Genomic DNA, 15394 nt, shown 5'->3' on the forward strand with positions numbered 1-15394 from the left:
TCTTTTTTTTTCTTCCCTCCTTTTTTTTTCTTTTTCTTTTCTTTTTTTCCCCCCCCAAAGGGGGGGGGGGGGCCGGGGCCGGGCCGGCCCCCCCCCCCCTAAATCCGCCCCTGTACAAAGAATTTTTTCTAGTACGATCAGAATTGACTAACTGGTACTTGGTGTGGTACTAGGTTTATCGCATTGATGGCTTAGGGGCCGCGGTTTACCTCCCTCCGTTTAGTCATGCTGGATCAGGAGTAGTAAACTCAGCGATCGTGGGTTAGATTCCCACACGGGGCAAGTTTTTTTTAATAGTTTTTATAATTTTTTTTAGGGTCGTGGGTTCGATTCCCCCACGAGCCAGTTTTTTTTTTTTTTTTTTTTTTTTTTAAGGCAGTTTAGTTGATGGTGGATAATGAATAGCAAACATAGAGGTTGTTTGTTCGATTCCCACACGAACCATTTTTTTAAGGCAGTTTAGTTGATGGTGGCTAATGAATACCAAACCTGGAGATTCTTTGAGGCAGTTTAATAATACGATAATGAATGTATTGTACTCATTGATGACGTCGCAAATAACAACAAACAACAACGTGTCATGTCCGAATTTTTTGTTCATTCAAATTTTAAATTTTGTGTTCAAGATTTACTTAACTATACAAATTAAGCAATTCAAAAGTGAATTTGACATTTTCAATTGTTTTACAGTACGTCATGACCGAGAAATACGTATGATAGTACATCTTTAATCTTAGATTAATTAAGTGAGCCCTCTATATTCGTACGGGGTCACTTGGGGTCATGTATTTCTGTTTATATTATATGGTGCAATACAGTATGTGTAGAGACAGCAAAGAATAGATATTCTTTGAGTTGAGTACAGACTAGACAGAGGCCTACTGTAGGCCTATATCAAGCGACGAAGAAGAGGTGCTTAGCTTTTATGTGTGTTATTATCAAGTCACACGCTATTATTATAGTACGTAGACTAGGCCTACCTATACTATATTTAATAGGGGCCGCGGCCGCCCTTATTTTAGTCTTGTTGAGCTAGGCTAGGGCCTAGGCCCACCTCAAACTGCTAAAAAAAAAAAAGGCAGTGGAATATGATAACTTTAGGCTTGCCCAGCACATGTCGCACAGTCGACCAGAATCACTTCAAAATCCAAAATGGTTGATGTGAAAATCAAACTCTTTCTAGGGCCTAGGTCTAGGTGGAGGTCTGGCTGTTTAAGACAGAAAGCATCCACCAATTTGCCAATGAATAATTTCATAAAGTGTCATCCTAACCATGTATGTCTGCCCATAGGTCTAAACATTAGGGGTGGCACGAGATTCCCTGAGACAAGCTACCCGAAAAGGGAAGTCTATACCCCTTTCCCCTGTCGGGGAAGCCTAGCTTCCTGGGAACATAAAAACATTTTATGTTAATTTTGGGATTCTTTATTAAAAATGGATAAATTTATTTGTTTTGCTTTGTATGAAATACCATAAAAATATTAAATGCAAAAACAGAAAATGTTTTTAAAGAAATCTGGTACGGAAATGTTTGAATTTGTATAAAAGGCCTTCATATAACTAATTACGCCTACAGTATGGTAGATTTAACAGAGTCATGATTGAGATTGCTACCTAGTTTAATTAAGTTATACTTAATTTCTAACTGATATGTATTTTTTTCATATTTTTGCTAGGTACAGTAGTTGCCATCTGTCATCAATCAATGCTGCTTTATGATGAGTAACAACCAAGAAGCCTTGTACCAATGGTGTTGTCACCAGCTTATTGATATTCTCCATCTAGATTCACCTCAAGATGTTGTCCAGTATGTATATTGTGTGAAGTAAACCTTTTAATTGGGGTAATAGTATTCAGATCTACTGCAGAAAAACACTAGACTATCCCCTCTACTATGCCACTGATATACAGGGTGCTTAAAAGAATAATAATCAGTATGTCGAGAATTAGAGATGATTCATAACAACATTGCAATCAGTATAACAGATAAACATTTAAATATAATATGAAGTAAAGGAAAAATATTCTCTTGTCACTCAAAGACGTTGAGTCATGTATGTGTAGGTGTACCCGGCATTTTACCTGTCTTAACTTTCGAAACTCCCCTCATGACTCTGCGCTGTATTCTTTTAATTCATTCTTACCTGATTGAGTATAGAGTTATGATGGAATTTTAAAAGTTAAAAAGGCTGAAACATTGTCTATGTCTAAAATAGTTATTTTTGTACTCTTTGTCAAAAGAACATCGCCTATTCTATAATGTTTGTCCTATTGGCAGTTCCTTTCACAAGACAAACATACATACAAGATGGTCTACCATAAACTCAGTCTCATTATGACGCAGGGAGTGGAGTTGTTTTAGGTCATGAAAAACAGTTCTGTATACATTGACAGCAACTGAGTTCCTAGTACCCTGGGATTTAAAATCAATCATTTAACTATCAAGCCATTCAACTCCAATCCATGGTTCATATATATTTAATTCTTTTCATTTTCTATCTGTAGGTACCTTCTTTCAATGGAAAGTGGGATGGACCTCGAAGATTACTTACATGACCTACTAGACACCTCCAACCCAAAGCACAAAACTTTCATCAGGGAACTTCTACGACGGTGGAAGAAATTGAAAAATTTAGATGATAGCATTGATGCACAGACATTAAATTCAAAAATTGAACACCCTAAACCTTCAAACTCAGACATCCCAGAGCATACAACAGTATATAGAAAACCAGCCAAAGAAAATGATTTTGTTTCTGGCAGTAATAGTAATACAGGTCATAAGGAGAAGAATGATCAGGTAGAAAGGCAGGTAGGTGGATGTAAAACAAATTGTAAAAAAAAGTTGATGACCTAAATGTTATCGATAACCAGTGGCGTATCTAGGGGTGCGCACCTGTGTACGCACCAAAAAATGCTCACCCCAGTCTCCTCCTCCCATTGAAAATGTCCAAAGCCAAAAATCGTGCTCAAGTAGTTAAACATCACATTATTTTGTGACCTTGAGTAGTAGACCTGCACCTCACTTAATCATCTAGCCCCTCCCCACTTCACCTTCACCCTCCATCATTATGTTAAGTTTCACTGATCATAACAATAACATGAATTTTATGCATTACAACATTGATTAGCATTTGTTAAGATGCAGCTCCATGAATGTCTTTGACATATTATTTGATTATAAATTAAAGACTGACGAAGCATAACAAAGCTATAGTGCAAATTTAATTCTTCCTCACTGCCTAATTGTAAACTCACAATGGTAACTATATTTGATATTTTTTCCCATTCATTATTCATTCATCAATGAAATTTCATTAAATTATAATTATAGGTGATTAATTATGCATGTTTCAGTGCATATGGTAAGAATATTGATATCTTTACGAATTTTGACAATGACAACTTCATTTGATAAATACAAAATTGCCTTGGTTATTTAAAAAATGGATGTCTATTGCTTGGATTTGCCCAGCAGTATTATAAGTCAATGATGATGTCATAATCTTGCTTTATTTTTTTATCCTGAAACATGCAGTGCATGCATTTCCATTATTGTGTTGCACACAAGCTGAATTCCATTTTTTGTGTACTCTTCTGCACAGTACAGAAATGCTTGTTTCGTTTCTATGTTTATCTAGCTCTATGACGGTGAAAAGGCAGCGTAGGCATCATTTGTAGACATAAAGCAAGAAGCAAAATGAGAGTCTGAAAAACATACAGAAGCTCAGTCGGCTCTTTTGGTTAATCTGAATGGCTGAAATGCAAGTTTCAAAAGCACATTATCTTTCAGAAGGGGACATTTAATCATTTGCCCTGTGTGGAATATGACCCATGTTTGTTGTTAAAGAAAGCAGTACACTTTTTGGAAAATAGCCGGAGATTGTTTCCCGGTGTACTGCCCAATTCACCAGTAGAGGGACCCCACTGAAAATATATCTGAATTTTCATGGGTCATCCTTAGTGTTCTTCACACCAAAGAAATTAAAATTACAATAGCTAAGCTTGCTTACGTGTAAGTGGAGTTGCATTTTAGCCCGTTTTTCCGCAGCACTTATTATCCGATAAATTATCGGAAAGCGGCCATTTTGTAATTTTTTCGCTGCAGAAACAGGTCCCAAATTATCCGATAAATTTTCATATGAGAATCAGATAATTTTTTGGAAAAAGCTCAGAATGCGAAAATAACCTTTTACCGATGTCAAATCATTGTCATGAAAAGGATTATTCTTGGTAGTTTTTAAGGAATAGTTAGTAGGCCTAGGTGCCTAGTATGTTAAAACACTTGATAATAAAAAGTTAATAGATATAAAAAAAAGCCTGAAACTACTTAAAGTGCTTATTTTCACACATATAGATACATATCAGTTTTGTATTTTTTTTATTTGATTTTTTTTGTTGTTTATTCCCCAAAGGAAGGTGATTCTGTTCTAAAATCCTACAATAAGCAAGGTGCAAGGAAGAAACAAAAACAGAAATTTGTTCAACTTTACAGCAGTGAGGGAGAAACAAAAGATGTGATTCACTTGCCAGGAAGGCATCCTTGTGAATGTCAAGCACAGAAACACACCCTGATCAGTAACTGCTTATCATGTGGTAGAGTGGTTTGTGCCCAGGAGGGCTCGGGTCCTTGTTTATTTTGTGGCACTTTAGTAAGTATTAACATTTTGTTGAGCTTGTACTTTACTGTTGCATGCATACCACCCACAATTGCAGATCGGCAACTAAAAATATCTTGCTCCGTTTTTGACGAGTATTTATGTTGCAGCTAAAAATTACCAGATGAAGAATGGTTCTTTTGTAGGAAGAATAGTTCTTTGGTGTTCCTTGCACGGTATTGATTCTGTGCCCTGTTCCTACTGCCACAAAAAACCATTCCTAAAACGAACAGTACATAACATTTTTTTCTTGTCAGTAGAAACAAGCCTTTAGTGGAGCTTCATATTATAACAGTTGGACCTTCCCTTCTGAACACATTACTGAGCTTCCTTTTGTAAGAAGCCTTTCAGCACAATTTTTGGTATGCGAATTGCAGTAGGGTCAAGTGATGGACACAATAGAAATTATGCGGCAAAGACAAGCCAAACCGGTCTCTGGTGTTTGGCTTTCTTTGTACAATTCTGGTTTTTGGCTTTTAGGTTTGTACAAGAGAAGAACAAGAAATTTTAGCACGAAATTCCAACAAAAGTGAAAAACTCAGGAAGAAGTTATTAGGAGGAACGCAGCTTAGCAGCTATAACAACAGTACTGATTGTAAACAACAGTTAGCCATAGAGAAAGCCATAAAGACAAAAGACAGACTGATAGAGTTTGACAGAACAAGGTAATTGCAAGAATATTTGTAAATATCACGTACCACGTTTGGTGTAAAAATAATACTGCAATGTGAGTCTGTTTTCAGTTTCAACAAATGTTTACCTTTTATTTGATGAAACATGCATTTTGCGGAAACATGCATGATCATAAATTTGTCAAGCATTTAGCACAGATCTATGCATGACGAATTGTCACGAATTCAAGGGAAAATATATTTAAAAATTAAAAGAAATTGGTTTTATTAAAAGTATAAAAATGGTCATGTAACTTGAGTCATAGAGAGCTTTGATCGTTTGTGTATATAGTTTGGGTGGTCAAATGAAACATACCAATTGTATATGGCTTTATTAAAAATATTTTTGTTTATGTACCCAGTATTGTCAACAAACAGCTTAAAATGCTCAGACCGTCCCTAGGATCCCCACCAGGGATCCGCTCCTTGGCCCTGCCAGGGCCCCGCCACATCCCCCGCCACAGCCAGTTGGCGTGGTCACACATTTCAAATCTCTCAGGTTGGCAACTATGATGCATACATCTCACTCATCATTTGAAAAGCTGTACAGTAATCTGTTATATTTATAAGAAATAAAACATGGAAGTTTGTAAATAAGACTAGTTAGGTTATGTCGGTGCTTTAGTGTCATAAGAGTCTGTAAAGAAAAGACAGTCGCATGTACAGATCTTCAAAGCATTCTTGTAGGCAAATTTCTTGCTAATAAACCAGTAGCCTGGAACCTTACAATATGTTCTTGGTACTGTCAGGGCAGTGTATAGCAATTTCTCAGAGTAAAGGACAGGTAAATGGTATGAGAACAGTAGGACTACACAAAAACAGAAGGCAAATATTCAGAACAATTAAAGTGTACTGAACAAAATAGTGCATGCTTCTTGTGGGATAACAGTATGTCTCGAACTGTAGGTATGGTACTTGGACTACTTTGTATTGTCATTTTGTAATTTTTGTCAGTCTAGGCTATACATGTTTACTCATCAGGCAAATAATTGCTGTTAATGATAACTAAATGAAATTCATCACTGTAGCATCAAGAGAACACAAATTATTGACGATGAGTCTGATTACTTTGCTACGGACACGAATCAATGGCTGAGTAAAAACGAACGAGAACTGTTGAGAAAACGTGAGACTGAGCTACGAGAACAACTACATGGCTCGAGGTTAAACAAAAAGATAACTTTAGATTTTGCTGGGCGTAGAGTCGTTGATTCAACAGAGAACGTCAATATGTATGATAAGGACGATGCAATTGTAAAAGCAGTTAACTTTGGAACAGATTTACAGAAATTTCAAAGTGAATCACAAAATAGAACTCACTTGAATGAATTGGTAAATCCTACAATAACATCAAAACCACCCAAGGTGAGATGAAACTTCATTTATTTTTGCCTTTTAGGCAATTTCTGTAATTAGGATTCAAATATTATTTGAATATTCTAACTACTATGATATTGACGCTCTTTACAGTATATTTATCATTTATGACTTTTATTATTTATTTTATGTTCTGTGATATGTCTGAATTACATTACATACTGAACAGATTTGTTCACATTTACATAAATATTTTTTATTCGATGAGTATTTGTATATTTATACCATTGCCATTGAAGGTGATTTTGGTTAATTTTTTACTTTCTTTATTGAAGGTGTATTGACAATAGTGCAAAAAAAAAAAACTGAATTAATACAGTTATGATGGCCCTTGAAGTTGCCAAGGGCTACCCTCTTTTAAAGTTTAATAAAAGAAAATAAACATATTATTTTTATCTATCATCATCATCACCACCACCATTATCACTATCAGGGTCATTCTCTAATCCCCCCAAGAAAGGCAATTTACATCCTTTTTTAAGCTATAAAAGCCAAAACCTCAAATTTTAGCCCCATCCAACTAACGGTTCTTTTTCGTCAGTTTTAGCCAAAATGGGCCCAACTAAATGAAGCGTACAAAACTTAAAAACAACTAAAGGTTTTAAAGAGTTACAGTCTGTATACACTCAGGATGGGTGGGATTTCAGTACTGTACTGGTAGATCTGTATTACTGCTTTCATATATATTTATGTGTTTTGTTGAAGATTGTTGTATGTTTCGTTTTATATATTTAATTTTCCTAAATTGCTTTTATGTCGGATTAGGAATTAGAAAATTGCCGGGGGAGGGGGGGGTTGGGGGGTGTAGAAGTTGGTTGAAGTACATTGGAAGAAGTGTTTAAGGTATAAGAATGATTTCATTCAACTCATTAATCTGTTGATGTTACCGTTCTTTATGGAAACTAACGTTTTGTAGACTCCCGTGGGTGTGAAATTGTATTAATTGATGTGCTTCTTTGTTTTAGTTTGTTAGTCTGTAGCGTTATGTTCTATTGCTTTTTTTTCTGTTCCATCTTTTTGCATATAGACCCAATTTTAATATTGTTATTTATTGTTATTTTAATTGTTTTGATCTAGTTAAATCTTCAAGTCACAGGTTATTTCCTACCTTTACCTTAATCCAAAATTAATTATCATCATGGAAAACTTTTTCCTATTTCATTAACTCCCTCTGTTTTTTTCTCTTCCTTAATTCTTTGCATAAGCTCATTTTTTAAAGTTGCTTCGCGGTTGATATGGCAAAACATTATTTTTTTAAAAGTATTTAAGTAGTTACCTATTCTATTTTATCTTAATAGTTTGTGTCAACTAGAGTAAAACCTCCAAAGCCAATCTCAAACCAGTCAAATGTTGAATCGACCCGCAGCGGTCAGCGTATACAGGACGTGGAGTTGCAGAAGATGTCTGATGAGGGCAACTGCCTCAGTATGCATCAACCATGGGCCTCACTTTTTGTTCAAGGAATTAAAAAGTACAGTGCTATAGTTTTTTATTCATTCTACTTTCGAAAATAGCAATATTTTCAAGTATTTCAGTACAACAAAGTACTGCAAAGCTTTTCTGAAAAAGTGTAATTAATGTGTTTTGCAGACATGAAGGTAGGACGTGGTACACCGCTCATCGTGGACGACTGTGGATAGCAGCGACAGCAAAAATGCCATCAAAAGAGGAAATCTGTGAACTAGAATCATTTTATAAAGACCTTTATGAAGGTAAGTCAAGTGCTGTCTGCATTGTTGTTTCACTGAATATATTTCATCCAGTGGTGGTTCCAGAAATTTGCTTACAGGGGTCTGACAAATCCGACAGGGGTCACCCCAAGGGGGCTGACTAGAACCCAGGTATTCATTTAAATGGCCTCTGTCCCCCTCCCCTTTTTCGGCTATGGGGCTGAATATCCACTTCTATTCACATCAAAGCAAGTACCAACTGAGAAACACAATATTTCCCCTCAATATCTGTTTTTGCTCTTATAAAAAATAATTTTTAGTTTTAATAATTCACATATCTTTGATTTTAGCAGAGGAAACCAAATATTTAGCAAGGTGGGCATTCCCCCCCCCCCCCCCCGCCCCCAACCCCTCCACCCCCTGGCTACCGGGCTCTCTCCGCTTTAGAAGATGAGTACATCATAACAGAGCATGTAACAGTTACATTTGTGGGCACAACAGGGCCTTTAAGGAGTGTTGTTTAATGACACATAGGATGCTACTGCTTTAACTTTGCATGGAAAAATATTAGAGTACATACAATATTTTAACCACCAATGTTTCACATACATGTATATATAGCAACACCAGCTTGTATTACTATCTTCAGAGTATGTTTTATATATTGTCTTATAAAAGTTATACATCAATTATCTATTTATAAAATATTTGTATTATATATCCATTTGCCAAATTGTTGTGTCTTCACTTAATTTTGGAATCTAAATGCATTTAATCAATTGAGTTAATTATGATAATCAGCAACAAATTCATTCATTCAAAACAAAAACTTGTGTTGGCAGTAAAAAAACTGGAATTGCTGCAATTTTACAATTAAATAAACAAGTATACAATGATATTAAAATACAGCAAGAATATTAGAAGGCAGTATTAAGATATCAATTGCAAATGAAGACAAAATCACACTGCCAAAGAAACCTTAATAAGTGTAAAGATGTCAAATGCTTAAATAAAGCGCATGACAATATGAACACCAGATATACAAAACACTCCCTAAGATCATTAAACGGAACAATAAGAGCAATTAAGACAACGAATGTCAAAGATACTTTATGTAATCAACCCATAACCTCCAACTAAGTGGTAACTCCAACAGGGGATTCAAACCAAGGGGCAGACTAGAGCCTCAGCCAGGATCCTGGCATAAAAATCCCAGGTAGGGTTCATTGGTAGAGTTTTTTTGGTTGAATAGTATGGGCCTATTGCAGGATTGACAATCAAAATATTGTTATTTAGATAGCAAATTGATATTTTTGGACTGACAACCATTATGTGGCCTTGGACGAAATCCAGGCCTGTACGACAGTGGGGCAATTTCCACTGCTGGCACCACCACCGTTCCAACTCAACATTTATTTAAAAGGTTATTTAATTATTAGTAGGTTTTATCATTCCGTAGTCATAAGTTAACATAAATTAGTGCATATATAGACTGTAAACATGTCATAAATATTTATACTTATGTTCTGTTTTCTGTAGAAATTGACTTGGGATTTCCAGATGCATATCCCACTTCTTGTCTCCTTGGATGTGTTGATGTTGTTGATTGTTTATCCCAAGAGCAGTACAGAGTTAGTGTAAGTACAGTATATTTAGGGTTTATATTTGAGCTGTTGGTTACACTGACAAAAATGATTCACACATTGCAGGTTCAATGTTTAGTTACTTCTGCTGTTATGTTATCTGTTCCAGTTTAGATAATGTATTTATCTATTAAAATATCTTAATACTGCCTTCTAATATTCTTGCTGTATTTTAATATCATTGTATACTTGTTTATTTAATTGTAAAATTTATTTTATCTGTTCTTTTTATTAGGCCTTTTTAATCTTTTTGTTATTATATTATGTTTTCTTATACCGTACTGCATTTTAATGTTTATAATATATTTTTTTTTTTTTTTTTTAAATTATGTATATTGAATTGCGATATTGTATTTTTGTTGTCATGAGGAGAGCCCCTCGACAGTAGATCTTCTACTTTTGGGCAATCCTGCCACATGGCAACAATTCTATTTTTGAAATTTTATATTTGTATATTTATATATTTATATCTGGCGAAATAAATGAAATGAAAATGAAATACATTACATTACATACTTTTGAAATGAAATATAATTAATATTTGATTGAACTCAAACTTGGTTTTATTTCAGAGTGCAATAAAGTAATATTCATCTTCTAAGGACACACTTAATTGCTTAACATTTAGTCTATGAAATTTGTGATAGTATATTATTTATAATGTCATTTTTAGAGCTATAAAGTTGTTAATGACAGTACATTCTGTAACTTTTATTTTTCTTATAGTATCCTGATGGTGAATCATCTTCACCATTTGTAATCATAGCTGAGAATTTTCAAGAGTTGATTGTAAGGTTTCCAATCAAAGGAAAGCACAAAATATGTAAGTTAAGTTTTGCTGTTAATTTTGATATGTTTTTTGTAAAGAATTTTGTAGTGATAAATTATGTAAATTGGTATTTAGGAGGATAACGAAGAATTCAAAATAACTCCATTCTTATTGAACAAAATTTAAACTGTGTTGTTGTTACAGGGGATATCTTAGCAAGATTCATTGTACTGAAACATGTATTTTCCATTTCATAAATACAAGTAAAGTACATGATTAAGCCAATATAACCAATATTTTGTCTTGTATACATTTTGTACAAGATGTTCACAAATGTATGAAAGAGTTGGCCTATGTCGATGACTACCTTCTGCAAAGAATAATCATGAATGCATTTGCAAACAAGTTGGGCCTATGTTGACAAAAGCATCACATTATTTCATTTACTTAAGATGTCTCCTGAATATCCGCTGACCTAGGGTGTGTCGGAAGGGTCACCTCTAAAAATATGGTTTTAAAAAAAAGAAAGAAAATTGTCTTTATTAATTTCTTTATATTATATCTTTTTTTTAAAGTTGTTCCCTCTCCATCTTATTCAAACAGGGAAGCTAACAAACGATGTTCATTCAAGAGCCAAGAAAGGATTGCGGAGTTTACCAAAGATCTAAACAAATTGCCCAAAACAGCAACTTTTATACAACAACAGTTTTACAGTGCTATATTACTGTTACACAGGTTTTAGCCGATGATCCAAATCTAAATATTAGCTTCTTAGCCATGGACTATCAACCACAGAGTAGAATCTCTCTGAAAAGTGATGGAATATGATGTTATTTTTTTTGGTGTAGTTTGAGTGATTTACTCACTAAACGTTAATTGATGGACGGGGCACGTTCGGCAATATTATTGAGGGCTTTCTATGATCGTTAGGCTTGATCTACCCATCAAACTTGCTCTTAATTGTAAGTAGTTGTTTTAAAGCAAATATACTGACGATTGCCGAGGTTGGGATGCATTGACTGAGTTCTGTCTTTGCTTTGACCGCCATAGGTCATCTTCAACTCTTGAATTAACGCACCACGTTTCTTTTTCTTTGTCTATAGCGTGTGCCAATCATTTCTCCACATCACTCTTTCTCTCTATGCCGCTTAACCTTTAGATACAGCATCTGTATCATCTCGAATAGAACTATCTAATGAAGTTCTGTTAAACATACACACACACCCCTTCCCACCAACCCCCCCACACACACACACACATATGTACAGTACATATATACATACATACATGACCAGATGCCAGATGGTTGAAACAGATTTTTTAAAATAGTCTAATATGTGTTTTTTAACAAATATTTTATCTATATTTATACTCCTATTGGCTTGTTTTTGTGTATACTGCCCCCAATGAGGGCGTAGACACTATGTCATGATGTAGCAATTAAAGATGGCGGAAAAGTGTAATTCCGGTCTAGGCATGATGGGTACTACTACCACGAGGTAGCGGGTGCTCTATTGACAATTGAATAGCTTTCGGAATTCGAACAAAATTGCGCTCGAAACTCGAACACGCGTTATAGAGATGCAGCACGCGTTCACCATGATCGCCTTTACCGTCATTTGAAGGACAACCTCTAGAACATGGTAGTACTATTCATGATCAACGATATAACATGGTAACTCCAAGAGTTACTCATTTTTAAAGTGTTTTTTTTGTAATGTAGGCCTATACAGAATATTGTTATGAAAGAAAATTTTCATGACAAATCCAGATACACTACAATAATACACACATCTGCATATTGAAGAACAATTAAAAAAAAAAAATTAAAAACAAAACAAAAGGAGGCGCCTGAGTCCTGGGATGGCCAAGACTCAACTGGTGCTGGGCAGGGTACATTTTGATTGATCCCTGCTCAGAGACGAGGGCGTATCCCCATACTGCGGTTTGGGTGCTGGCTTGGATTTTCTTTTTTATTTTCCAGTTACATCTGCTCACTTGTTCTACGCATAGAGACTCTCGTATTTTGCGCAATATAAATGAATAACCTTTGCCAAGAAGTTACTGGCCCATTGGGAACAGCAGATGTGGCTTTCTTTAAGGCTTAATATCATTCCTTTGTAGGCAGCTTTTTGTTGTCTGATAGAAAGTCTTGAATACACTTATTTACACTTCATTAATACCCATACTTTAAGTTTTTTAATCAAATCCCTATGTGGGACTTTATCAAAAGCGAACGAAAAATCCAAAGAAACTACATCTACCTGCCTTCAAGCATTTGCCTTTCAACTTTCAGTAAATGCATGAAAATGCCTTGGAAAGTGAAAATTCATTACTAAAACAATATCAAACCAATCAAGTAATGTACAGTAGTATTGTAGATGTATGTGAATAAAGTAGATGATGAATGAAACTATGATTTTGTTATATTAGACCAATCATTTTACAATTTGTATTGGAATAACTTAAAAATTACTCACTTATTTAGTATATAAATGTACAATCTTTGAAGAACATACAGGTACTACAAAACTATGTTGAAGGCTGTTCCCTGATCATACTATTCTCATACTGTAATACCGTAAAACCTCGAATTGAAGCTCTGGGCTTCTTTTTATTGCGAACTTTGGATGGGCTACTTTTCGAGGTGGGCTTCTTTTCAAAATGGGCTTTTTTTCGAGGCTACTTTTGCAAAGTAAAGATGGGGCTTCTTTTCAAAATGAATGCTGTAAATTTTGTGAATTTATCCTATAAAACAATAAATATATGCCACTGTAACATCAATTTGTTTTTAATTTATTTTGTTTTTGAAATTCATGTACACTACATGTACTGTACTATCTCGAAAAGAAGCCTATGCTATCTTGAAAAGAAGCCCATGGGCTTTCTTTCGTGATGGACTTCTTTTCGAGGCTAATTTTGCAAACAAAAGAGGGGGCTTCAATTCGAGATGGGCTTCATCAGGAGATTAAGCCCATTGGGCTTCAATTCGAGGTTTTACGGTATGTCACTATTAAAAAAAAAAAAAAAAAAAAAAAAAAAAACAAAGAAAAAAAAAAAAAAAAAAAAAAAAAACCAAGAGAGAAAATCATAAATCACAGCACTTAGCGTTAAACGAAGACAGGCCCTGCTTGCAAGTTGATAGTAGGCATAAGAGTGGTACGTGGACTCTTAACATTAACATTTTGGATTGAATCAACATTAAACATTTACATTAAATCAACATTACACATTTTTGTTGAACATTTATATAATGTATGTTCAACATGATTACGTTCACTCAAGGTTAACAATTTGTCGTTGACTCAACATAGAATTTTTGTTGAAAGAACGATTTTAAGTTGTCTCAACATTAACAATTTGACTTTGATTCAACGTTTAACAATTGACATAAAATGGACATTGAATTATTTCCATCGTATAACCGTTGACATTTAATTTTGAATTAACATTTAATATTTTATATTGAATCAGCGTTAGATGAAACAGCATCTAGCATCAATGTTGACGCAACATTGAACATATTACCGTTTATATTAAACATTTTACATTGAATTAACCTTGATCTTTTTATGTTGGCTCATTCCTGATAATTAAATGTTAAACATTTGACACTGAATCAACGTTGAATATTTTACATTAAATTAACATTGAACTAACATTAACATTAACTTTTTGTTAAAGAAAACATATGTACAACTAAAATACAACACTGACTCAACATTAAAAATTTTAGTTGTTTTAAGGGTGAAGATATATTGAATCAACGTTTACATTTACGTTGATGAAAATTGTTCATATACTGTACAACCAAAATACAACGTTGACTAAAATTGAAAATTTCATGATGTTTCACCGTTGAATATGTTATACTGTGACAACGTTGAAATTAACGTTTATAAAAAATTTCAAATACAACCAAAACTCAACATTGAATCAACCCTGATTCAACTAAAGTTGCTTTTATCTTAATACTGAATTTGAACTGCTTTTATGAACAAGGTAAAAGCAGTTACGTAGTTCGAACGATATTGAACGATAATGATTGCGGTATGCAATTACTGTATTTGAATTACGAATGTTGCATGATTTGAATAATTATTTAATAGAATGAATGGATAGACCATATCAAATTTAATTAGCCGATTATTATATTGCAATTACACATTTTTATTAATTTTTAGGTTAAATCCATTGTATTATTATTATTATTATATAATAATTTATCTTGTGCATAGAATCACGGGGATAACGTCAAAGGAAGTATGTGTTGTACTTCTGAACTTAATTATTTTATACAACACGAATTCAATCTCAATATAGGTACTATTAATGTGTGGGATTGTGTATATACATCACATCGAATAGAACGTACATGTTTGGTAATAAACATAAACCAAAGACCTTATCTTCTTAACATCCATCAACAGTGACTTAACAAAGACGTCTGTACATTCAGAGTGGCTATCCATTAATTGATACAATGTTCAATATATGAACATGATAGTATTGCATCAAGCTATAGCTCTTTTAATGAAAAGTCGCTTTGCCTGTTTACAAACTTAATATATACTCACCATAATAAACATATACAATGTCAGTTAAA

At 34.2% G+C, this 15394-nt stretch overlaps 1 protein-coding gene across 2 annotated transcripts; it reads left to right on the forward strand.

Annotated features, from left to right (window-relative positions):
• The first annotated feature begins 786 nt into the window (after positions 1-786).
• On the forward strand, positions 787-12825 carry LOC117116268 (activating signal cointegrator 1-like). Of its 2 annotated transcripts, none has more exons than XM_033260272.1 (11): positions 787-912; positions 1677-1807; positions 2506-2812; positions 4416-4652; positions 5139-5323; positions 6358-6694; positions 8005-8177; positions 8297-8418; positions 9916-10013; positions 10746-10842; positions 11392-12825. In XM_033260272.1, the coding sequence occupies exons 2-11, from the start codon at positions 1716-1718 to the stop codon at positions 11454-11456; spliced, it is 1713 nt and encodes a 570-aa protein (XP_033116163.1). In that variant the 5' UTR covers positions 787-912; positions 1677-1715; the 3' UTR covers positions 11457-12825. The 2 variants fall into 2 exon arrangements, with proteins under 2 accessions (XP_033116163.1, XP_033116164.1); XM_033260273.1 differs by having other exon boundaries at positions 816-961.
• The last annotated feature ends 2569 nt before the right edge of the window (positions 12826-15394 follow it).

The sequence above is a fragment of the Anneissia japonica genome, unplaced genomic scaffold, assembly GCF_011630105.1.
Source record: "Anneissia japonica isolate Jap-2015-1 unplaced genomic scaffold, ASM1163010v1 scaffold171_len658169_cov177, whole genome shotgun sequence".
Lineage (NCBI taxonomy): Eukaryota > Metazoa > Echinodermata > Crinoidea > Comatulida > Comatulidae > Anneissia > Anneissia japonica.